At 42.6% G+C, this 26,753-nt stretch overlaps 1 protein-coding gene across 3 annotated transcripts in view; it reads right to left on the reverse strand.

The window, feature by feature from the left end:
- LOC112221081 (inositol polyphosphate 5-phosphatase OCRL) overlaps positions 1 to 24,319 on the reverse strand; it is a 28,725-nt gene extending 4,406 nt beyond the window's left edge. Inside the window, exons 1-21 of one of the 3 annotated variants that reach the window (XM_042303180.1) lie at positions 23,707 to 24,319; positions 22,264 to 22,346; positions 17,637 to 17,728; positions 17,095 to 17,133; positions 16,329 to 16,442; positions 13,592 to 13,786; positions 13,012 to 13,279; positions 12,005 to 12,160; positions 11,397 to 11,498; positions 10,906 to 11,020; positions 10,616 to 10,732; positions 10,088 to 10,269; positions 9,613 to 9,724; positions 9,221 to 9,330; positions 8,134 to 8,269; positions 7,776 to 7,886; positions 7,207 to 7,372; positions 6,546 to 6,781; positions 5,126 to 5,149; positions 1,691 to 1,810; positions 746 to 830 (exon numbers count right to left, since the gene is read on the reverse strand). In XM_042303180.1, the coding sequence (XP_042159114.1) occupies positions 746 to 830; positions 1,691 to 1,810; positions 5,126 to 5,149; positions 6,546 to 6,781; positions 7,207 to 7,372; positions 7,776 to 7,886; positions 8,134 to 8,269; positions 9,221 to 9,330; positions 9,613 to 9,724; positions 10,088 to 10,269; positions 10,616 to 10,732; positions 10,906 to 11,020; positions 11,397 to 11,498; positions 12,005 to 12,160; positions 13,012 to 13,279; positions 13,592 to 13,786; positions 16,329 to 16,442; positions 17,095 to 17,133; positions 17,637 to 17,728; positions 22,264 to 22,346; positions 23,707 to 23,751 (2,608 nt within the window). In that variant the 5' untranslated portion in view covers positions 23,752 to 24,319. Of the gene's footprint in view, positions 1 to 745; positions 831 to 1,690; positions 1,811 to 5,125; positions 5,150 to 6,545; positions 6,782 to 7,206; positions 7,373 to 7,775; positions 7,887 to 8,133; positions 8,270 to 9,220; positions 9,331 to 9,612; positions 9,725 to 10,087; positions 10,270 to 10,615; positions 10,733 to 10,905; positions 11,021 to 11,396; positions 11,499 to 12,004; positions 12,161 to 13,011; positions 13,280 to 13,591; positions 13,787 to 14,930; positions 15,070 to 16,328; positions 16,443 to 17,094; positions 17,134 to 17,636; positions 17,729 to 22,263; positions 22,347 to 23,706 lie in introns of those variants that run through there. The other 2 variants (XM_042303181.1, XM_042303182.1) reach the window with 2 other exon arrangements.
- Positions 24,320 to 26,753: the final 2,434 nt, after the last annotated feature.

A 26,753-nucleotide genomic window follows, 5' to 3' on the forward strand; every position in this document is an offset into this window, starting at 1 on the left:
ATGAGTAAGGATTACGGATGGAGTCAGGAATGACTGGGGTCATATGAGTAAGGATTACGGATGGAGTCAGGAATGACTGGGGACATATGAGTAAGGATTACGGATGGAGTCAGGAATGACTGGGGACATATGAGTAAGGATTACGGATGGAGTCAGGAATGACTGGGGACATATGAGTAAGGATTACGGATGGAGTCAGGAATGACTGGGGACATATGAGTAAGGATTACGGATGGAGTCAGGAATGACTGGGGACATATGAGTAAGGATTACGGATGGAGTCAGGAATGACTGGGGACATATGAGTAAGGATTACGGATGGAGTCAGGAATGACTGGGGACATATGAGTAAGGATTACGGATGGAGTCAGGAATGACTGGGGACATATGAGTAAGGATTACGGATGGAGTCAGGAATGACTGGGGTCATATGAGTAAGGATTACGGATGGAGTCAGGAATGACTGGGGTCATATGAGTAAGGATTACGGATGGAGTCAGGAATGACTGGGGATATATGAGTAAGGATTACGGATGGAGTCAGGAATGACTGGGGACATATGAGTAAGGATTACGGATGGAGTCAGGAATGACTGGGGTCATATGAGTAAGGATTACGGATGGAGTCAGGAATGACTGGGGACATATGAGTAAGGATTACGGATGGAGTCAGGAATGACTGGGGACATATGAGTAAGGATTACGGATGGAGTCAGGAATGACTGGGGACATATGAGTAAGGATACGGATGGAGTCAGGAATGCTGGTGTCCAGACAGTCGATGACACCCTGCAGCTCCTCCTGCAGGCCCGGTGTCTGGAACAGGTCCTCCTGGAAGAACGGCAAGGAGTTTACAGGAGAATGTTGTTTTGAAATGACGTTGAAATAAGGGTAGGGTAGAATACTATTTACGGGCTGAAAGACTAAGTCTAGAATAGTGCCTAGAAGATTTAGCTTGGAATACAAACTGAATTTTGCGCTGTTTCACTTCTTCAAACCGAAGTGATAGTGAAATGGAGTGATATTCTGTTTGGATTCCTTGTTAACCAAGGTTACCCCTCTAAGGAATACCTCATTCTGAAAATCATCCAAATTCACTGCAAACAGCATTTCAGAAACTTCATTACTGAGATTAAAAACATACTCAGATGTGGTACGACCTAGAAATAAAAGTGCTGTGAACATTTCCCTTAACTATCCTCTCACCTGCTGGCAGGACATGGTAAAGAGGTGGTTTAACTATCCTCTCACCTGCTGGCAGGACATGGTAAAGAGGTGGTTTAACTATCCTCTCACCTGCTGGCAGGACATGGTAAAGGTGGTTTAACTATCCTCTCACCTGCTGGCAGGACATGGTAAAGGTGGTTTAACTATCCTCTCACCTGCTGGCAGGACATGGTAAAGAGGTGGTTTAACTATCCTCTCACCTGCTGGCAGGACATGGTAAAGAGGTGGTTTAACTATCCTCTCACCTGCTGGCAGGACATGGTAAAGAGGTGGTTTAACTATCCTCTCACCTGCTGGCAGGACATGGTAAAGAGGTGGTTTAACTATCCTCTCACCTGCTGGCAGGACATGGTAAAGGTGGTTTAACTATCCTCTCACCTGCTGGCAGGACATGGTAAAGGTGGTTTAACTATCCTCTCACCTGCTGGCAGGACATGGTAAAGGTGGTTTAACTATCCTCTCACCTGCTGGCAGGACATGGTAAAGAGGTGGTTCACCAGCAGCCACACCTCCTTGGGAATCTTTAAGGGCTTGTCCTCGGTGCCGGCACTGTCCACCATCAGGAAGCTCACCCTGGACTTCTCCTGAAGTAACACACAACCACAGCATGTTAGAAACATGAGATACTATACTGAGAGAACCATCACAACATGTTAGAAACATAGATACTATACTGAGAGAACCATCACAACATGTTAGAAACATAGATACTATACTGAGAGAACCATCACAACATGTTAGAAACATAGATACTATACTGAGAGAACCATCACAACATGTTAGAAACATAGATACTATACTGAGAGAACCATCACAACATGTTAGAAACATAGATACTATACTGAGAGAACCATCACAACATGTTAGAAACATAGATACTATACTGAGAGAACCATCACAACATGTTAGAAACATAGATACGATACTGAGAGAACCATCACAACATGTTAGAAACATAGATACTATACTGAGAGAACCATCACAACATGTTAGAAACATAGATACTATACTGAGAGAACCATCACAACATGTTAGAAACATAGATACGATACTGAGAGAACCATCACATGTTAGAAACATAGATACCATACTGAGAGAACCATCACCACATGTTAGAAACATAGATACTATACTGAGAGAACCATCACAACATGTTAGAAACATAGATACTATACTGAGAAAACTATCACATGTTAGAAACATAGATACTATACTGAGAGAACCATCACAACATGTTAGAAACATAGATACTATACTGAGAGAACCATCACAACATGTTAGAAACATAGATACTATACTGAGAGAACCATCACAACATGTTAGAAACATAGATACTATACTGAGAGAACCATCACAAAATGTTAGAAACATAGATACTATACTGAGAGAACCATCACCACATGTTAGAAACATAGATACTATACTGAGAGAACCATCACAACATGTTAGAAACATAGATACTATACTGAGAGAACCATCACCACATGTTAGAAACATAGATACGATACTGAGAGAACCATCACAACATGTTAGAAACATAGATACTATACTGAGAGAACCATCACAACATGTTAGAAACATAGATACTATACTGAGAGAACCATCACAACATGTTAGAAACATAGATACTATACTGAGAGAACCATCACCACATGTTAGAAACATAGATACTATACTGAGAGAACCATCACAACATGTTAGAAACATAGACACTATACTGAGAGAACCATCACAACATGTTAGAAACATAGATACGATACTGAGAAAACCATCACAACATGTTAGAAACATAGATACTATACTGAGAGAACCATCACCACATGTTAGAAACATAGATACTATACTGAGAGAACCATCACAACATGTTAGAAACATAGATACTATACTGAGAGAACCATCACAACATGTTAGAAACATAGATACTATACTGAGAGAACCATCACAACATGTTAGAAACATAGATACTATACTGAGAGAACCATCACAACATGTTAGAAACATAGATACTATACTGAGAGAACCATCACAACATGTTAGAAACATAGATACTATACTGAGAGAACCATCACAACATGTTAGAAACATAGATACTATACTGAGAGAACCATCACAACATGTTAGAAACATAGATACTATACTGAGAGAACCATCACAACATGTTAGAAACATAGATACTATACTGAGAGAACCATCACAACATGTTAGAAACATAGATACTATACTGAGAGAACCATCACAACATGTTAGAAACATAGATACTATACTACAGTATGCTGAAGAAATGATGTGTCAGAGCACAGGCTGATTCTGACACATCATCTCTATGGATTGTAACGTGACTGGAACCAGCTTTACCCAACTTTACCCGGTCGATTCATAAACTTACGAGCTGCTTAATTCCTAAGGAGGATTTGATTCATCCTGTGCCATCACCTTCGCATTGATCAGAACGTTGATTCCATTCCTAAAATTATTACATAATATGGCATATTGCGTGTCATTTCAGGTATAGGGAACATATTAGAGTGGATTATCTCGAGGGTTGGATGTCGGGTCGTCTTGGAGGACAGCCATTTAACTGGGAGTGGATCGCATTGTTTCGTATCTAGCTGAGAACAAGCGAGAGTGGGTCCAAAAATAAGCTCTGGCAGTGGGGGGTCACACATACGGATACACACACTCACAGGACTGGAGTGGGACACCGTGATAGCCTGCAGAGCCAATTACAATATCAAGAGCTAGGCCGAAGTTATTGTAAGAGTTAGAGAGCCTCTCAAAGTGCTACTGTTGTTCCTTAAGGGTATTTGAGTGCAGCTTCTAAGAAAGATGTCGCCTTGGCTACAACCAGAAATAAAGGCTTTTACAGAACTCTATTACATCAGGCCCTGGATGTTGATTTACTACCCTCCTGTAGGTTTTACGCCAACCCTGTTCCTGGCGAGTTACCCTCCTGTAGGTTAACTCCAACCTTATTCCTGGAGAGCTACACTCCTGTAGGTTTTAACTCCAACCCTGTTCCTGGAGAGCTACCCTCCTGTACATTTTAACTCTAACCCTGTTCCTGGAGAGCTACCCCCAGTACATTTTAACTCTAACCCTGTTCCTGGAGAGCTACCCCCCTGTACATTTGAACTCTAACCCTGTTCCTGGAGAGCTACCCCCTGTACATTTTAACTCTAACCCTGTTCCTGGAGAGCTACCCTCCTGTAGGTTAACTCTAACCCTGTTCCTGGAGAGCTACCCTCCTGTACATTTTAACTCTAACCCTGTTCCTGAGGAGCCAGGGGCCTCTTTCCAATCAAGATGCATGAAATGAGGAGAGAGGAGATTCAGCAATACTTGGAGGGCAATGGAATTAAATAAAAAAAAGCTTATTTATTGCAGTTGGGGCTTCTGGCCTTCATAAGGGTAATGACAGTCTTATGGGGATAATGCATTGAGGACTAGTACAACTACTACTACTGTAACAGGGACAGACAGGACACCACTGGGTCTAGACACCTGTACTATAACTACTACTACTGTAACAGGGACAGACAGGACACCACTGGGTCTAGATACCTGTACTATAACTACTACTACTGTAACAGGGACAGACAGGACACCACTGGGTCTAGTGACCTGCAGTGACTGAAGCCCTTAGCATGTAAAAATTGGTTTTGTCTGAACCAATGTGCTTCCCTAATCCAGAACACAAGGTCCTGTATATATTTGGTCAATTTCAGGTGTTTTTATGTCAAATCAGAAAAGCAACATTACTTGACTAGAACCTGGGTTGCCTACATCACTGAGCAACAGCAGGGCATCAGATTAGCCTCACAGTGGAGAGTGGGACACCATAGAAATAGAACGACTCTAACTATTCGATTTCTACGGTGGACACACCGTGTAGAATGTACCTTTTCCATGTAGCTGTCCTCTCCCTTCGCCCCCAGCAGAGCAGTGAAGAATTGGAAAGGAATGATCAAGGCAATGAGAGGCAATGAGGGTGGAGACAGAAAGAAGAGAGAACAGAGGAGATACTGTAGACAGGAGATAATGCATAACCACCAAGGAGTCAGGAAGATAACGATAGGCTGTGTTAAAAGTGCGATCTGTAGGTCATTTCTGATTTCAAAAAAGTATTGTCCCGGGCTGCCAAGACTGGGAGAGGGTCTTTATGCGAGTGTAATACACACTGATTGTAGTGGTTTTTTGTTTCGGCATTGATTTCTTGAGCATTTCAGGGGGTCAAAAAGTTACAGATTGAACCTTTAAAATGGAATTATTCCACCCAAATGTACCTGTGCAGAGTCAAACAGAATGACATTAGAATAGTGACAGTGGAAGCAAGAGATCATTTGAAATGGATCATATAAACATAGTTAGATTCTAAGGCCAAGGTGGATATAGATAGCCTGTGTAAAATAACAATATGGAGAAATGCATGGACAGACTTTTTGTATTATAAAGTAGACCCAAGTATATGACTAGTCTAGACTTAGTCAGTGCTCCCAATCTTTCAGGAAAACCCTTCTGACATTTGTACACACTAATTGCCACTTCCTTATCCCCTTGGGGATTCTAAACACAGCCACAGGTTGAGACATGGACAAATATCTAGACCAAATCTATGTACTCTTCAACACCAGTCTTTGAGGCCTGCTGCAGTGTTGGCTGCTTTTGATTTCTTACCCATTTAGAGGGTTTAGGGTTAGGGAAGCCAAGTTTAGCGGACTCTCGTGCCAAAAGTGTCATGGAGAAAAACAACTATCTGCCATTGCGGCCTTCAATGACTAAAGAAGTAAATATAAAAAAATGGACATTGTATTTACTGTTCAATTAATACTGCATGAACACTAAATGTATTGACTGTTCAATTAATCCTGCATGAACACTAAATGTATTGACTGTTCAATTAATCCTGCATGAACACTAAATGTATTGACTGTTCAATTAATCCTGCATGAACACTAAATGTATTGACTGTTCAATTAATCCTGCATGAACACTAAATGTATTGACTGTTCAATTAATCCTGCATGAACACTAAATGTATTGACTGTTCAATTAATCCTGCATGAACACTAAATGTATTGACTGTTCAATTAATCCTGCATGAACACTAAATGTATTGACTGTTCAATTAATCCTGCATGAACACTAAATGTATTGACTGTTCAATTAATCCTGCATGAACACTAAATGTATTGACTGTTCAATTAATCCTGCATGAACACTATTTAAATGGCTTTTCAATACATACATCACTCCTATCCTACCTTGAACGTATCCCTCCCTGGTTGCTACAGCAACTTCACATTAGCTAGTTCCACTCACCAGGTCGATGAGCTTGGTGATGGGGACCTCCCGGATGGGCTTCTTTATGTGGCACAGGGTCTCCAGCGAGGTACCAAAGCAGCTGGGCAGGTAGTTGCCGGAGATGGTGATGAAGTAGTCCTTGCCTCGGTCCAGGTGCAGCACCAGGATGTCTTCGATGGCGTCCTCTCCCAAGTTGAGCAGCGTCACCGAGTCCTTGCTCACGTACACATCCAGGAAGATCTCTAAAGTTTCGTCTGGTGGGGAGAGACCGAGAAGGGAAGTGTTCATTGGGGTATGCCACTGACAACAATTTGTAATAAAAGTAGACATGAGCGTTTCTTATTGAACAAATCCAGGTAGGATTTGTTTGTCTATTTTCTTTGGTTTTGGTGCCTAAAGAAAACAGCCCTGGTGGTATGGCAAAAGATGAATGACACCATTGAGAACAGTACATACAGTGGGGCAAAAAAGTATTTAGTCAGCCACCAATTGTGCAAGTTCTCCCACTTAAAAAGATGAGAGAGGCCTGTAATGTTCATCATAGGTACACTTCAACTACGACAGACAAAATGAGAAAAAAAAATCCAGAAAATCACATTGTAGGATTTTTAATGAATTTATTTGCAAATTATGGTGTGATAATTATGTGACTGCCTGGCTGAAAGTGAAGGAGACTTACTGGGCTCTAGGAAGCCTTCGCTGGGCTCAGCGCGGAGCCAGTTCTTGCAGTACTGCAAGTCGTTGAGCTTGGGGATGAAGACAAAGTGGCAGGCGACCTGCCCATCGTTAGAGATCACAAAACTCTCCCGCTGCAGCTGGCGGAACTTGACGTCCTTAAAGGTGAACTATGGGAGGTGAGGGAGAGATGGAGAGCAGGGGAGAGAAAGAGAGAGGTTGAGAGGAGGACAGACTCACAGACATTGTTATAGTAAGCCAGAGTGCAAGAATGTTTGTTTGATCTATGCAGTAGATTGTTTGAAATGCAAATAGATCCCCATACCATTCTACACCTGCAAAGTAACTCAAGCATCTGGGCAGACTTGTCCATTTTCTTAGGCTATCATTTTTCATCAGGATTTTAAATCACAAGTCCCTGACTCAATACTTGCTGTCTTGGTATCAACATGACTTCACTGACAATCACTGACAAAACAGACTTATTGATCTGACACAAAATATCAGGGGGGAGGAAATGCTGGACAGGAAATCAATAAGATGAGAATCATGTCTCTTGTTCTGTCGACTCACCTCTCTGTGGGTCAGTGCCAGAGACGGAAGGAATTCGTTCTCCATCCTGTCCATCATGCGCACGATCTCCTCAAAGACTTTCTTGTGGCGTGCCTCGTTCACCACCTTCACCTGTGATACACACAAATAGAATTTCTCAATCCAACAACGATTCATTCAATATAGCATAAAGCACGCTACTCAAGAATAAACTTGTATATTATGATCCTCAATGAGCTGTATAGTATGTTAAAGGTACGTGTATTTTACTAAATGGACTCCTTGTGAATTGTGAATGTCAGGTCTCCCTTGACTGTCTCGACCTCAATCAGTCAGATGTGATTTCCAGATGCTGTGTGTGTGTTTCCATGATACTCACCCCGACACTGAAGAGGGAGCTGACAGGCTTGTGGTCGCTGGTCTTCAGTTCCATGTGACTCCTGTAGTGGAGCTGCTTTACATTACTGCCCCTCCACAGGATCCGATCGCACCACGCTGGGACACGACACTTCCCACTGCAGGAGAACCCCAGAGAAAAAGACAAGGGGTAGAGACACGGGGTCAGCTGTTCATTCGGCACCAAATGAAAGATAGCAGATTGAAACAATGATTAACAACGTGGACTAGTCCAATAAGGCAGTGGTTCCCAAACTGTGGGGCACGCCCCCCCCTAGGGGTCGGCAGGGGGGCAAGGGGGCCAGTAATAGTAGAATGCACGAGGTGCAATTTCGAAATTGGGTAGTCAGTCATTGCATACCTTACAGAGCTTTTTATAACTTGGTAGAAATGTCTAGAACAACAAGTGTTGATTTCTTTGTCACTCAAATATCACATGAATACACATTAGACATGCCAACATTTATAGAATTGCAAGAAAATGTGCTTTAAAACTGCAGTGTTCTTTGCACCATGACAAAATGTGTAGGATTGCAGGAAGTAAGCTTTAAACCTGCTAAATCCTCTCTGCCAATAAGAGGGGTTGAACAGTTTGTATCATGAACAGTGCTTGTGCCCTTGGAAATAGACATGGCACCCACGGGGGGAGGGCCCTTGGAATAAGGAACAGTCATTTTAGTTTCCGTTACAAATGTTCAGTTAAATGCCACACAACCCAGTGTTTCCCTAAATACCCTAGATTTCCAGGTAAGTCACATAAGCCCCCAAAGAAACATCCTGGGTCTTTTCAAGTTATTTAGGCAGTGGGGTACAAAGCTGCTCAGGGGGCCCGGCCCACCTCGTCAATATTGGAGAGAATGGTTGGAAATATGACTTTTCAGGTTTGATCTTACCAGGTATGCTAACATGAATAATCAAGGTGCTATGGCATATGAGGATTAGCCTACATGGGGTTTCTCCTTTGGACTCAGTTGGGTGGAGGGTGGGGGGGGTAACAGCTGACACATCAAACTACAAAACTCTATGGGTGTTCTAGAAGTATGTGATTGGTGGGATCAGTGGTATTTTACCTAGAGTCCCAGCGGTCCGTCTTGGCGTCATACTTGTACGTGGGCATGAAATTGATCTCTCCCTCCATGAAGTCTGTGAACGCTCGCTTGTTCTGTCTCTGGATATTCAGCTTCATAGAGGCAGAAGGGGAGATATACCAACAACACATTATTCAGAGACAGACAGAGGAACTCCAGTATTTATAACCCTTTAAACCAGAGAAAAGAGGAAATTAAATCCGGCTTTGTTATATTGAATGTCTTTCTTTTTGTTGTTGTGCAGAACTTTAAAATGCCAACATGACTTCAAGCAGTATAAGTTCATTCGTATTTTAATATACATTTTAAAAAGTGTTTAAAACATTGACAACGGACTAGATAACAGATTCGTGTGTGTGTGTGTGTATTCTCACCTGGTCATACTCCTGCAGTTTCCTCAGTTGGTTGTGGGAGATGAGCTGTTTGACCTCAGCTGCATCGTACACAAACAACCGGTAGTTCAGATCTCCTACCCAGATCACTACACTGGACCACAGAATGGATGAAGAGTTATGTATTGTAACACAACAGCATGTAAACAGTCTTACAGTAATACCATACGTTTACACATTACACTGTATGAAGAAAAAAATACTGTGGCATGGTTACACTATTTTACAGTTAAATGACATGTTGAAATGCCAGACTATTGCCTGAGAATGTCTCTCTCTCTGGGATTTAATTACATTAGCACCAAAGAATTCCATCTATAATAGTAATGACTACTGTAAGCCCCTTGACCCTGAAACATATAGTAGTACTGAGAATACATGGCTAATGCACTAAGTGGTATGCTAATGTAGACATTGGAACTATGACTCTACAGTATGGGTCTTGGAGGTGACTGACTCATGTTTGACGATATTGTGGGGAGGGTGGTCTAGCATCTGGAATCTCATGCGGGCACAGATGTCTTTGTAGTCCTGGTTCCTCCTCTCAAAGTCCTCGACGTGGGCCGCCAGGTGGGAGTTGACAAAACAGAAGCTGGTGTTGTGGAACACAAAGCGCACCGCCACACCTCCCTTGTTGCCCTGGAATGAGAAAAGAAAACATTGTACGTTGACTGACTGATTGATTTGTTTGTTTAGTAAAGCGTCTTGCAACAGATGCTCAGCCCGTATGGGTTTAAAGGACACTTGTTATATGAAAAACTATACCTTTTTACAGTATATGAACATAATAATACAATACTTTGCAGTAGCAGTATATTATTGCGGTATTCAAATATCTAATCATTTACATTATGTCTATGTTCTATGTACCTACTGTATCTATAAATGTCATAAAGTTTAAAGTTATGATGTTATTAAGTCGTAGAGTTAATGGGAGCAAAAGGCAAACAAACACTTCCTCTTAGTTGACTTGACTCGTTCGTACCATTTTCCCCATGATGCCAGTTCCCACGTGCTCCGCCGCAACCTCTTTAATGTGATTCTTGTGCACCTTGTTGACAAACACCACTAGCATCATGCCCACTAGTCGAATGGTACGCACCTGGGGAGACAGAATTTGGATATGGAAGCTTCTATCAACCTATTATGAACCAAACGTGTCCTTTTATCAACATCTGCTGCTCTCAGTGTATAATTACAATAACATAATATTGTAGTTGATTAAACCATTTGTGTTTTCCACTGAAGATGAGAAGATTCCGCTCATTGACTCACCATCTTGTACTTGGCTTTGGGGTGCAGACTTCTCTCCACAGCCTCTACCCACAGCTGCTCCTTAGAGGAGTCCAGATAGAAGAAGGCCTCTGTGCTCAGGTCCAGCTCCTGGAAACTACAGCACCCAGAATGCACAGGGAAATCAGTGCGGTAGTTCCAATGTTTGGGAAAGTCTTCAAAAGCACTCTTTATAGTATGTAATGAAATGTCTAGTTCACAACTAGCAACGTTCATCCCATCATTAATGAGGAATTAAGAGGATCCAATTGTTAGTTCCACAACTCTGGGTCGTATTCACGAGGCAACAAACAGAAGAAAACGGACTGAAGAAGAGAGGGACTACCTGAAGTTGTCCAATAAGAAACGCTTGTCTTCGTTTTTCGTTGCAAAACATTTTTGCTATGGTGTGCACTGATGAATACGACCCAGGTTCATTCCTTCATACATGCTGTGTAGAAGACATTGGGTACTCAGATAGACATGTCACTGACCCCAGAGCGTAGACGTCAGGGGGTTCTAGCGAACAACACAGCCAGGGCTCTAGACTGCTGTCTGGAGACTGGCCATTCACATTCCACGTTCCAGAAAAGAATCTGAAACACACAAAACATTCTTATATAGACATTCACATACTTATGTAGACAGAAACATGTGTGAGTTTAGTGCCAGAGTGTAGCCTGATAAGGGTTACAGCTAAGAATAAGAACTTACAGCTCAGTGACTAAAAGTTGGCTTAGACACTTTTAGTTCAACCCAGGACCCTGCACATTTTGAAAATGGACCACGGAAAAACGACAGAAAAATGTGGAATAACTGCTGCTATAACCCACTTTCAATGGATCTCCTCAACTTTCAATGGATCTCCTCAACTTTCAATGGATCTCCTCAACTTTCTGGCCAGACTCACAAGTGGCTACTGCAGGGGAGCATATGTAATGGAGCTGGTTCAATGAACCACTCTTGTGATGTTACCTTGGCTGAGACCTGAAGACTTGCATCATCTCCACAAGCTAATGTGGTCACACAGGAGGCCCAGGTTTTAACCCAGCCGGTGACTCACTGCCCCACCCACCATCCACACAAACCCATGGACAGTCACCTGAAGTCCTGGATGTCTACGTACTCCTTCTCCTTCTTGGCCAGGCGGTGTTTGATGAGGTACTCTCTCTGGCTGGCCTGAGTGGAGAACATGGCGTTCCGCATGCTGTTGGTGGTGGGGCTGTCACACCACGAGGTGGGCCGGTCAACACTAAGACTGCAACATCAGGTGAGGATGAGTCATTCCCACAGTTATTCCATTACATAATTTTTCAGGTAGGGTGTGATGTAAAGGCTACTAATCAAGATCTAGGCCACCGAAATTATAAATAGAGGCCCTCTGACACCAAATGAGCCCCACAGTGAAGGTGTCATAATACCCATAAAACTTAGCGGTCAAACAAGGAAATGGTTCCATTAGTTTTTCTATTCATTTTTCCCATAGGGGATTTGATAAACACTTAAAATAAGGTCTGTATTTCGTTTAGGCTTACCCTGGTGTGACGTTTTGAGAACCATGTACATCTCTCTAGGACAAGGTGACTTATCAAAATGCTAATTAGCATCAAAGTAAATTACATGCAAAACTACAAGCTCCTGCACGTCATCTCTAGCTAACACCTTTGCTAACAGGTATTGTGCCAATTTAAAACTTGCACAAGACAGTTCATAGAATTGTCCATTTAAAGAAATGTTGCTACATTTAGCTAACATCAGATAGTTAATCCAGAGATCCTTACCGTTGACTCGGTTCAGCAGTCTCGTCCAGATCATCATGGGATTTGTAGTTCTTTATGATAGCCATATTCGCAGCTAATTAGGATTTCATTTTTGAGGGTTAAATACAGGTGAATATAATGATAGAAGTCACCTTGTCCTAGAGAAATGTACATAGCTATCAAAACATCATGCCAGGGTAAGCCTACATGAAACACAGCCCCTATTTTAAGTGTTTCTAAAATCCCCTATGGGAAAAATGAATGGTGGAAAAGTGATAGGAACCATTTCCCTGTTTGACCACTAGGTTTTAAGTATTATGACTCTTACTGTGGTACTGGTAACACTCACTCTGTTTTGGCAGGCGTGATGAAGGCGGCATCTTTAGCCTGTATGGACAAAACTCTGTCTTTGGAAGTGGGGATGGGCGTGGGTGGGAGAGGATTGGAGGGAGTGTAGGAGCCTTTACGTGGAGGCAGAGGGGGAACTGGAGGAGCTTCCCGGGGAGGCCCGATGCCATTCTGCTGGTTCTTCTTCTCCTCCACTTTGAGGGAATTATTGAAGTTGTCCTCGAAGCCAAAGTCTATGGCCAGAGAGAGAGCTGGGTCCTGTCTGTCAGCTGAGATAAAGGAGAGATTCATATGTGAGAAACCTTGTGACATTCACTGTATCATTCAACCGTCATATGCAACAAGTGTCTAAGATTCACACCTGACCTCTTGACTGTAATGTGTGCTGATGTCTGGTAACTATCCGGTGCAAAATGTCTACAGTAGCATCACCCAGCTGGGTGCTGGACATTGGTTCTGGATAAGGATAAGTTTCTCTATACAATGTCAAGGGCTTTGAGAATCTGGAAAAGCTCTATATAAAATGCAATCAATTTGAACTTCTTTATTCAATTTGACCAATATTATCCATGTGTCCATACCTGTGCCAGTCTGGTTGGCTGAAGAGCTGTTGTTGAGGTTGGGAGGCGGTGGCGGTACGCCGGTGGGCTTGGTGTGAGAGTTGACAGCTTTGTGGATCCCTCTCTGAGGAGGGATGGGTGGGACTGGGACAGAGACCTTGCGGGGAGCCGGCATGATAGGATCCATCGCTTTGATTTGCGTGCTTTTGGACTCGACTGTGGAAAAGTTGGCAGCGCTGGATCACTCAATCAAGAGACAAAGCTACTCTGTGAGTTACATGAGACAGCATTTCTCTACACGTTGCAAACTGCAAATGTGGAAAGCAACCTAATACGAGTGCCAAGAATGATCTCATAGATTACAGTAAATCTAGGTTGTTTTTTTGCAGATCTAAAGAGAAATGCAATACAATGACAATAGCACGACAACACTCCCTTCCAAGGATCACACTCATTGTTCTATACACACCCATCTTGTTTCTATTGACCTTTCACAACGCAAATACTACTAGAGATAAAATGTTAGGGAAATGGGGCAACACCCAGCACAGCAGGGCAGTTAGAGAGAAAGAGGATGTGTCACAAATGGCACCCTATTCCCTATAAAGTGCACTACTTTTGACCAGGGCCCATAGGAAATAGGGTGCCATTTGGGAAGCAACCCTCAGCCTGTGCTAATGAGGTTACACTGTCTCAATCATTAACCAGCCATGCCAAGGCAACGGTTCGACATTTCAAAAACTGTTACTGTCCCCTATCAAGCCAAACTGCTTGGGGACCTATATTTAAAATAGCTAGCCTATTGCTTTCAATATTCCAGGAGTGGGTGTTGTAGATGAGGTCATACTCATTAAGAAATGTAATGGATTTTCTATATTTTTAGCACTTTTGGGGGTTGAAACATTAGTCTATATAAAATGCATCTATAACAGAGTAGTGATGGGACACAGTCAGGGCTCTACAGTGAGACCATTTCACTCGCTTATGCACCTAAATATTTTGTTGTTTAACCTGGAATGTTAATTTAGGAGCACCAGTGCGCTTAGAAGAATGAAGGATTCTATCTATAACACCGTTCATATTTTTAATTGTGCTCCTAAATGTCTGTGTGTGCACCTACATTTTTCAACGTACACGCACACATGCACCTTGTAATAAAGGTCAGCGTAGAGCCCTGCCAGTCTTTTAACTGTGGCATATTATATGAAGACAGTGGACACCAATATTAACTTGATACGAGTAATCCCATTTAGATAAGCCACAATCCACATCAACCACAGTCAAAACTAAATCAAAAGACACGGCTACAGGAGATTATCAACTGTGGCTCTGGTAACTCAACATCAGAGATAGGACATACCAGTAGGTACGGTGCCACTGCCACCTTGAAAGGGGCCTCTGACCGTAAACATAGCTGAGGAATGTAACCGGTAGACATAGGTGAAACGTGAGAGAAGAGGACGTAGGGGGAAATTACTAAGGCGTGGAAGTCAGTCACCCTGGGGAAATAAATACATGTTGGATGAGTTCATGAATAATACATGCACTAGTGAGTAAGGGCGTCTGTAGGGTACAGTAGTGTTGAGCAGAGAGAAAAGCAAGAGAAAGAGAGAAGCAAGAGAGAGCGCGAGACAGCGAGAGACAGAGCGAGAGACAGCAAGAGACAGCGACAGACAGAGTGCGAGACAGCGAGAGACTGAGAGCACGAGACAGCGAGAGACAGAGAGCGCGAGACAGCGAGAGACAGAGAGCGCGAGACACCGAGAGACAAAGAGCGCGAGACAGCGAGAGACGGAGAGTGCGAGACAGCGAGCGAGAGAGCGCGAGACAGCGAGAGACAGAGAGCGTGCGACAGCGAGAGACAGAGACAGACAGCGAGAGACAGAGAGCGAGAGAGAGACAGCGAGAGACGAGACAGACAGCGAGACAGCGAGAGACAGCAAACGAGACAGCAAACGAGAGAGCGAGAGACAAAGAGCGAGAGACAGAGCGCGAGAAGAGCGAGAGACACAGCGCGAGACAGGGAAAGAGCGAGAGACAGAGAGACACGAGACAGAGAGCGAGAGACAGCGAGCGAGAGACAGCGAGCGAGAGACAGCAAACGAGAGACAGCAAACGAGAGAGCGAGAGAAAGAGCGAGAGAAAGAGCAAGAGACAGCGGGAAAGAGCGAGAGACAGAGAGCACGAGACAGCGAGCGCGAGACAGCGAGAGACAGAGAGCGAGAGACAGAGAGCGAGAGACAGAGAGCGAGAGACAGAGAGCGAGAGACAGAGAGCGCGGGACAGCGAGAGACAGAGAGCGCGAGCCAGCGAGAGACAGAGAGCGCGAGACAGCGAGAGACAGAGAGCGCGAGACGGAGAGCGCGAGACAGCGAGAGACAGAGAGCGAGAGACAAAGAGCGAGAGACAAAGAGCGAGAGACAGCGAGCGAGAGACAGCGAGCGAGAGACAGCGAGCGAGAGACAGCGAGCGAGAGACAGCGAGCGAGAGAGAGCGAGAAACAGCGAGCGAGAGAGACAGCGAGCGAGAGAGCAAGAGACAGCGAGCGAGAGACAGCGAGCGAGAGAGCGAGAGACAGCGAGAGACAGCGAGCGAGAGAGCGAGAGACGGCAAGAGAGAGCAAGAGAAAGAGCGAGAGACAGCGAGAGAAAGAGCGAGAAACAGCGAGAGAAAGAGCGAGAGAAAGAGCGAGAGTTAGCGAGAGAAAGGCAGTGAAAAGAGGAAAAAGAGAGAAAGAGCGAGAGAGAGACTGGCTCACCTTGCTGTTTGGCCCTCTTCAACTGGGAGAAGAAGGACTGGCTGCGCTCATCATCCTGGAGCTCCAGAATCAGCTCCAGGGCTTTCTCCCCTCTGACCCGTATCCTAACGCAAGCTGGAGGGGCAGGGAGAAACACACATCCACCATTGACTCCCCTTATGGCTACCCACAGACTCATTCAATTCAATACACTATTTATTCCTAAGGGGCTATTATTGCTGGGTATAGAGTGACAGGGCAGGAGGGGCAAAGAGAAGACAACACATGACAGGATACGTTGTTACATTCACCACAACTTAGCCTATACAAATATACCATTTACTCACTCACCACAACCATGGAGACACTACCCATGTCCACTTGCATGTCTACCAACTCCGCACAAAATGAGGTAGACAGTGATTTGCCAACAGTGAGCTATTTCAACAGAGTGCAGGTGGTCCCATCGCCACAGGCAACTCATGACCAACTTTTGCTAAACTAAACTAAATAAACTAAATAAATCTGCAGAGACAACCAGGCATGGAGCTCAGGGCATGCACTAAAAATCTAACCAAATTGGATGAAGAGCTCTGTTACAAACGATTGTCATGTTTTTATTGTAGTACTGTTGCCACAACACTGGTCTTGCACATAAGCTCCTATAATAAAAGGTAGAAACAACACAATGATGCTGAATTACTTATAGCAAACTAGACACTAGAAACAATTCCTATCAAGGTGGATGACCATTTAAAAAACGGAAGTATGAGGAGAAAAGTCTTACTTTTTGATGGCAAGTCAATGAGCAGCGCTTCTTCGGCCTCTGAAATAAAGCAGTTAAAAAGAGAACATTAAAGAGTTGTAAACGTGAGGCTCAAAGGTCTGTGGGGAAGACTGAATATGTCATGACAACAGGTTTCAATAGGCTCTTGCTACTAGCTGTTGACTTTCAAATGTCTGGCCATCGTAAACAAAGCACCTTGGACTTGTTCCACTACGACAAGCAATAACCTTGAGTTAATACTGCTACCATGGTAGGGAGTTAAGGAATGTTAAGTTTAAATGCCTGCAAGCTTTACAAGAGAGGGGCTCTGCATCACAATCAGCTGTCTGTTGGTACAGGAACCGTTCTATATCAAATCTCTGAAATCTGCTCTGAACTGTAGCAGTTCAATAACATTTCCAAAGCATTTCCTTAGCATGCACTGCAAACAATGGTACCATTCAATAACACTTCCCAAACATTTAGCCCAGTTACATTGAAAAACTAAATGGTAGGCATACATGGAATTTAAAAAGGTGAATTGAGACCCAGTGGTCACTTACCTCGCACAATCTGAAAATGACTGTTGATGGGTATGGACAACTGATGTACCGGACAGGACACAACAGTATCAGGGTTAGCCAAAACACCTAACCTGGAGGGAGAGGAGGAAATTATCTTTGAATACAGCACCCTACATGGTTGGTCTTCAGATAGGAAGTTTCATTTAATCTAATTTGCATAAAACCTCATGCAGTATAGTGAGCAAGAGAGGTGTTGTCATAGTAATTTTACAGACTTCCCTAAAACATTTAAGTGGAAAAAGATCAACGTAAACAGAACTTATGTAACTGAGCCCAAACAGTTGCCGTTTCATGATGCAAGATATTCAAATGCAAGTGCAATGAAAAGTAAATGATTAGGTACTTATGTTAGAGCTTCAGAGCTGTGATGTGTGGGTTAATGTAGGGTCATATTTCTCTCCCTGATGATGACAATGCAACAGCCAAAGCATCAGTGAACTGAAGTCGATTCCAACCGAAATCCATGCAAGACATTCAAATAAATGAGAGGCTCATATGAAAATGATCACAAGGCCTGAGCTTTAATCCAACTCAAATGGAGCGTCTGTCTGAGCTGTGATGAGGGTTAATGTAGGTCAAGTCTCACTCCCTACCAATGACTGTACAGCAGCAGGCAGGGCGTCAGAACATGTCCACACTTCCTTTCAACTCTTAACAATAAATGTGATTACTGTGCAGAAGTGGAACATGATGCAACCCTGGCTGCTTGTCTGAATGTGTCAGGTCAGGACACTCTGTTCCAAATAGGCTAGCTGGAGATGGCACCGTAAGTAGTATACCCAACTTCTCTTCCAAAACACCCCTATAAAGTCCCTTGTCATTATATATAGACCTAATAGGTTCCACCTATCATCAACAAGTAGACCTAATAATACTATGGCAAAAGCTCTGTCCCTCCAGTTTCCCGGAAAGAAAACGATCAATTCAATGTGTGACAGAACTGGGCGATAACTCTAACCCATATTGCGATAAATTCCATGAATTGATGCGACCACGATAGATAGAACGATACGATCATAACATAGATATCTACCACAGTTTAACATTTTTTTAATTATCCTTTAAGCTACTACTAGTTTGATGGCTGCAGCCATCAATTGTCCCATTAACGATCAACCATAACTTATTTAATTTCATAACTTATAGGCTAGTATAGACGACTTAACTTTATCATAATGAAATGCCTGCGATAAGTGATCGTGTCGATAGTTTTCAGTTTATCGTCCCAGCTCTAGAGTGACATAACATAATTGAAAACCCATTTGACATTGGAAGTACACATGCCTGACATCTTCCCCTCCTGGTACCTCTCCTGGTAATCACTCAATTATGAGCGGTCTAAGGCACTGCATCTCAGTCCAAGAGGCGACACTACAGTCCCTGGTTCGAATCCAGGCTGTATCACATCCGGCCGTGATTGCGAGTCCCATAGGGCGGCGCACAATTGGCACAGCGTCGTCCGAGATTGACCGGGGTAGGCTGTCATTGTAAATAAGAATTTGTTCTTAACTGACTTGCCTAGATAAATAAATTATAAATCTCAGCCTATGAGAGCATAGCATAGGCCTTCTACTCAGACTAGAGCAGGGCTTAGATTAAGTTCACTTTATTCACCAATTGTACACAATGTCCAACCGAAATGTGACTTCCACTTCATCCCAACCTCCGAAAGACACACATACAGTGCATTCAGAAAGTATGACCCCTTGACTTATTCCACATTGTTACATTACAGCCTGATTTTAAAATTGATTCAATATTTTTTCTCAATCTAAACACTATACCCCATAATGACACATTAAAAACAGGTTTTTCTTATTTTAAAAAACCAAAACAGAAATACGTTATTTATTTACATAAGTATTCAGACCCTTTGCTATGAGACTCGAAATTGAGCTCAAGTGCATCCTGTTTCCATTGATCATCCTAGAGATGTTTTTACAGCTTCATTAGAATCCACCTGTGGTAAATTCAACTGATTGGACATGATTTGGAAAGGCACACACCTATCTATATAAGTCCCACAGTTGCCAGTGCATATCAGAGCAAATACCAAGCAATGAGGTCGAAGGATTGTCCGTGGAACTCTGGGACAGGATTGTGTCGAAGCACTGGGGAAGATCTGGGGAAGCGTACCAAAAAAATGGCTGCCGCATTGAAGGTCCCCAAGAACAAAGTGGCCTCCATCATTCTTAAATGGAAGAAGTTTGGAACCACAAAAACCCTTCCAAGAGCTGGCTCTGACAGAGCTCCGGAGTTCCTCTGTGGAGATGGGAGAACCATCCAGAAGGACAACCATCTCTGCAGCACCGATCAGGCCTCTATGGTAGAGTGGCCAGACGGAAGCCACTCCTCAAAAGACACATGACAGCCCGCTTGGAGTTTGCCAAAAGGCACCTAAAGGACTCTCAGACCATGAGAAACAACATTCTCTGGTCTGTTGAGAAAAATACTTATTTTCCACCATAATTTGCAAATAAATTCATTAAAAATCCTACAATGTGATTTTCTGGATTTATTTTCTAATTTTGTCTGTCATAGTTGAGGTGTACCTATGATGAAAATTACAGGCCTCTCTCATCTTTTTAAGTTGGAGAACTTGCAAAATTGGTGGCTGACTAAATACTTTTTTGCCCCACTGTACCTTTGGCAGTGATTACAGCCTTGTCTTCTTGGAACACCTGTATTTGGGAAGTTTCTCCCAATCCTCTCTGCAGATCCGCTCAAGCTCTGTCAGGTTGGATGGGGAGCATCACTGCACAGCTATTTTCAGGTCTCTCTAGAGATGTTCGATCGGGTTCAAGTCCGGGCTCTGGCTGGGCCACTCGAGGACATTCAGAGACTTGTCCTGATGCCACTCCTGCGTTGTCTTGGCTGTGTGCTTAGGGTCGTTGTCCTGTTGGAAGGTGAACCTTTGCCCCAGTCTGACGTCCTGAGCGCTCTGGAGCAGGTCATCAAGGATCTCTCTGTACTTTACTCCGTTCATCTTTCCCTCGATCCTGACTAGACTATTAGCCCCTGCTGCAGAAAAACATCCCCACATCATGATGCTGCCACCACCATGCTTCACCGTAGGGATGGGACCAGGTTTCTTCCAGACGAGGGAATGTCAGGCCTCTCTCATCTTTTTAAGTGGGAGAACTTGCACAATTGGTGGCTGACTAAATACTTTTTTGCCCCACTGTACTTCAACAAAGTACAGAGTAAAGGGTCTGAATACTTATGTAAATATGATAGTTACTCTTTTTTTTATCAATTTGCACACAAAGCAAATGTTTTTGCTTTGTCATTATGGGATAGTGTGTGTCGATTGAGGGGAAAATAGATTTTTGAATAAGGCTGTAACGTAACAAAATGCTGAAAAAGTCAAGGGGTCTGAATATTTTCAGAATGCAATGTACATATATACAGGTTGGAGCAGGGGGCTGTTAGATACATACAGGTTGGAGTAGGGGGCTGTTAGATACATACATGTTGGAGCAGGGGGCTGTTAGATACATACAGGTTGGAGCAGAGGGCTATTAGATACAGAGGTTGGAGCAGGGGGCTATTAGATACATACAGGTTGGAGCAGGGGGCTATTAGCTATTAGATACATACAGGTTGGAGCAGGGGGCTATTAGATACATACAGGTTGGAGCAGAGGGCTGTTAGATACATAGAGGTTGGAGCAGGTTAAGTGCCTTGGCTCAGTGTGTACATAGTTTTAATGCATTTAGGTAGTCGACCACGGAGTTTGTGTGCGCTCTCATGTGAGTCTCATTAGAGTGGTGGTGGGATACAGACATAATAAGCAGCGTGATGGCTGGCACTGGGGCTAACCTCTGTCTCTCTACTGCACACACACACCAGCTGAAATGGTCCTGAGTATTATCACACACTAAACAAAAACATCAAACAAGCAACCATGTTCAGAGCTGATGACTGAGAATCTCCTCATGTGCTGGCTGTCAGATAAAGCCTAGAGTGGTGCTGTAAACCCAGGCTTCTCAAAGTGGGGAGGTACTGCAGGGGGTCCGTGCCCAGATATCAAAACAATATATAAAAACATCTGATTGCAGGAAAAGCCACTTTGGCAGCTGACTGCGTCAACATGAGATTCTGACATGAAAACCACTAGGCAATCTGAGGTTTGTAATAAATGGTCTGCATGCATTTGGCAGTGAACTCCCATCAGGACACAGCCTGCGGATCAATTCAGGCATGCTGCACCGGTCTATCGTTTTATGCTGTAGTGCTGCACTGTGTCTTTCTAGAGGCATACCTGTCAATCATCACTCACCCTCAAACATTATGCTGCTAAAAACATAATGAGGAACCTTGTAATGCAAGGTAGACTACAGAACACCATGGCAAACATTGGTATGGTCTTTCTGCATAGTCTTGTACAGATGGTCCACACAAGCAAAAATGTCCTGCAAGTAGCAGTCGGACAGGAAGAGGTTTTGCAAAGCAATGTTTCATCTCAAATTGTACACCACTGCTTGACAGAAATAAACCTGACCACTTGAGTACAACTCATCATTATGACCCAGTATGGGTGAGAAAGGCAGATATGAATGAACATACATTTTCAGACACTGAGTTCTCTAATGTTAGTACTTACATAAACTCCCCAGAGAACTCAATCAGTGACAGTAGCCTGGGCTCCTTCTGACCGGACAGCCTTACCTCCTGTCCTCTTACAGTTTGAGCATCACTATTAAGGAACCAGCAGCAATGATGAGAGGGCAGGGACACACACTAGGGCAGGCTAGAACTTGAAGATGAAACTATAAATAGGCAGAGTGACCAGAATATTGGCTATGATTTGGTCAACAAATATTTAACCACACTAGCTATTCCAGACTGTTGTCTATTCAAGGTTGTTGTGAAATACTTCAAATGGAGCTATATGCTAATAACAATGGAAGACGTGTATAAGGCTTATGTAGTATTATTGAGAGAAAAATTTGTTAAGCTAGTTAGTACAGATGCACACCCTACAAAACAGTAAGTCATCATGACCATATACTGTATGGACCAAGTAACTGGTTATTTGGTTACATTGTTTTTGGAAACTGAAGCAAAAAGCAAGAGTTTGTAGGCTGTTGCGATTCCAAGACATGCACATGGACAGAGCCATAGAGATCCTATTTAATTCTATTTTGTATTATAATTCTATGGACAGAATATTCCTAGCTAGCTAACTAGGCTTACTGGGTTAACAAATCAAACTTTATGGATGCAAATGCAGAGAACAAGGACTGTAGAGTCTAATCCGTGGTAAAAAAAATAATAATAATAAAAGAATTTAAAAAGCTGAAATGTAATAAAATAGTATATAGAAAATATGAATTATCTAAAAGAACTGAATGACTAAAAGACTAAGAGCACACTGTGGAAAAACAAAGATAAAAAAGTGTTAAAGATCTCTTTTAAAAAATGCTCAAAGTTTCACAGTTTAAAAACTCAGGTTCTCTGGCAGGCTGTTCCAGGGGCTGAGGGCATAGTAACTAAAGTCTGCCTCTTGGTCCAAGGCTTTGGGATAGTTAAAAGGCTAGTGCCAAGAGGAACTGTGGGACCTACTGGGTACATTCTGCATGTCTGTCATGTATTGGGGTGCACAATCGTGAAGTGATTTAAAGACTAATAAAATAATATTGTCTAAATAAATTCTAAAACTTTCAAAATCTATTCTAAAAAACACACAGAAAACAAACACAGAGAATTAAAAACCGGTGTAAGGTGTGCTCTCCGTATGGTCTTGGTCAGTTGACCAAAGGCTTTCTTAGGTAGTATTAAATCAACCCTGCTAGTAAAACATGGATCATTATTTCAGTGTCAGACTGAGAAAAACACTAATCAGCTGAAATATTCAGAGTAAACACAACAAAATGTTTGACCTGCAAGACAATATTATAAAAAATATAAAATGCAACCAAACCTAAACAGTTAATTTAGCTGGATAACTTAGCGACCTAAAAACCTATAGCTATGTTAGCATGCTAACAGCTACCTAGTTTTAAAAAAGCAAAACAAAAAAAATGGCAGACTTTCATAAGGATATTGCCAAGCACTGCTCGTCACTCCCGAAGCCCGAGGAGGAATCCATTCTCACCAATATATATTTAGCTACGGGTGGTAACTAAGGGTATATACACGGACCGTCCAGACGTTTACCCAAGGAAAGTTCCAGGTGACAGCTGTCTACCGGGACGTTTAACCGGCGGGGGAGTGCTAGGGCCTAGGCTAGTAGTAGTCATGCTATTGTTGATATTGCTGTCATGAGAAAATGTTAGTCTGGTCCTGGAAGTTTGTTTTCAGACGCAGCTCACGTTCGCAGTCACACAAAATATGCGTGGTAGTTAACTAACGTTAGCTGTGTTTATCAAAATGCCGGTAGCATAGCTAGCTTTTATAATAATGTAATTAGATCGCTAGTAAATCTTCCATGTGGCACCTTGTCTTCAATGCTGTCTTCCCTCCTCTTCAATGTCACAGCTTCCAGATGCCAGGCTAGACAGCTAGCCATCCAGCTGCTACGAAAACCCCGGACTTGCGAGGTGTGGTTACTGCCAGTGTCAGATTTCGCTAATGAGAACTTCTACGCTGCGCATCATTTGCGCATATATATTAAAAGAGAAGGACGGTCATAATATGGGAAGGGAAAAAAATATTCATTCCCATACACAGGCTACATCAGAACAGTCTGGACGTATATTATCAGAATCATAAGGCCTGCTCCAGCATCTAAGTGTGTTAGCCCAAAGGCCGGCAGATGGAGATATTGATTGAGTCTTTTCCATCATACCGTCCAACACATTGTATGCAGCCGGCAATACAATCATATCCCCGTGGACCGGTTTGTACCTAAAACATTCTCCATGCAGGCTGCAAATGCATCGATTTCTTCCTTAACTAGATTTAAGGGCAAGAAGGGGGGAAATATGCGTACTTTCTTTATGAAACACCATTTTCCACAACTAAATGTTGCATCCAGGTGGTGGAAAATTGAGTTTCATGAAGAAAGTATTCATATTTTCAGACATTAAATCTAGTTAAGGAGGAAATCGACGCGTTTACAGCCTGCATGGAGAATGTTTTAGGTTGAACCGGTCCACGGGGATACGAGTGTTTGCCGGCTGCATTCAATGCATTTGGACGGTAAAATGAAAGCATTAATAGCAGCTCAACATAGCCATCTGCTGGCCTTTGGGCTATATGTGTGGGTATGATGAAAGGTTTAGAAGACAATTGGTTGCAAATTGATCATACCTTAAGGAATGAGTCCATAAAAACCCCTTTAGCTCCTATTCACTTTATTAGGCTAATACAGTACCTAATTAGGGACTACGTTTACAAAGCTCTCTGATCCGTTTATAAAAATGATAATCTCTTACCTGGACTAACATTATCAATAATATGTTTGAGACACAGTTGAACCTATGCGGCAGGAATCCTAGCGGTTAGAGTGTTGGGCCAGTTTTCAAAAGGTAGCCAATTTGAATCCCAGAGCCGACAAGGTGAAAAAATCTGATGTGCTCTTGAGCAAGGCACTGAATGCTAATTGCTTCAGGGTCGCTGTTGATAATGGCTGACCGTGATCCCATTATCCAAGGGTGTTACAGGTGGAGTTGGGATATGCAAAACTACACATTTCCAATTGTGAAATAGGACAAATATAAGCACCCACCAAATTATTATTATATGCTTGATGGACAGTTTAGTGTAGGCTACATTAAGATCAAATCAAATGTATTTATAAAGCCCTTTTTACGTTAGCAGTTGTCACAAAGTGGTTATACAGAATCCCATCCTAAAACCCCAAACAACAAGCAATGCAGATGTAGAAGCACAGTGGCTAGGAAAAACTCCCTAGAAAGGCAGGAACCTAGGAAGAAACCTAGAGCGGAACCAGGCTCTGATGCGTGGCTAGTCCTCTTCTGGCTGTGCCGGGTGGAGATAGTACATGGCCATGACCAGCAGGATCAAACAAACATTTGATTTGACTCAGTGCAACTGAAATTGATCTGTAATTTCCCAAAACTTCAAAGCAATAAGTTGAAAGACCTCACCAATTAAAACCATGATGTCATGTTATTGTGTGTATGGTTCACTCAAGACATCTCAATATAAAGAGGTTAGGTCACCATATCATATACTACCAGAGTTGGGTAGGTTACTTTCTGAACGTTATCTGTTACAGTTACTAGTTACCTATCAAAATTGTATTCAATAGCGTAACTTTTGGATTCCACATATTCAGTAATGTAATGTGATTACTTTCAGTTACTTTTGAATTACTTTCCCCTTCAGAAGCGTTAGAAGAAGACAAAAAGGATCCAACAACAAACTTCAACTTGCTCCTTTTTTCCATGCTGAATTGAATATCATTGAGAAAACAGAAAGGTTTCATCATGAAAAAATAAATATCGGAAAAATCCTTTCTGAATTTAAAAGTAATCCCAGAAGTAATCATCTAGTTTTTCAAAAGTATCTGTAATCTGATTACAATATTGTCACTGGTAATGTAACTGATTCATTTTTTTGTAAACAGATTATATGTAACATTTCCATGTAATCAGTTACTCCCCAACCCTGTATACTACGTATATTAAGGAAAGGTAGATCACATGAAATAACAAGAAAATAATTGGTACTAAATGTTCATTTTCAGTCCATGATTAATGTGTTGTTGCTGTCTATTCCCACCAGCTTCCCCGTGGATTCTCAGGTATTGCAGGCCTTTTAGAATATAATACCATACAATAAATCCCTGTAGATATTCAGACACTGCAGGCCTTTATCCCCCAGCTCTGTCAAGTCCTTGACGTCCCTCACCACGGTGGAGCGCAGGCCGAACAGACAGAGCAGGAAGACTAGACCGGGGCAGATCCCTTAGACAAAGTAGAGGACCACTCTCTCTGGAAGACCTGTGGATGGAGGGATGATACAGTAGTCTTGGGTGAAACTAGCATGACATTGTTAAATGAGGAATAAATAGAAGAACTAGCATGATATTGTTCAATGAGGAATAAATAGAAGAACTATCATGATATTGTTCAATGAGGAATAAATAGAAGAACTATCATGATATTGTTCAATGAGGAATAA

The sequence above is a fragment of the Oncorhynchus tshawytscha genome, linkage group LG21, assembly GCF_018296145.1.
Source record: "Oncorhynchus tshawytscha isolate Ot180627B linkage group LG21, Otsh_v2.0, whole genome shotgun sequence".
Taxonomy (NCBI): Eukaryota; Metazoa; Chordata; class Actinopteri; order Salmoniformes; family Salmonidae; genus Oncorhynchus; species Oncorhynchus tshawytscha.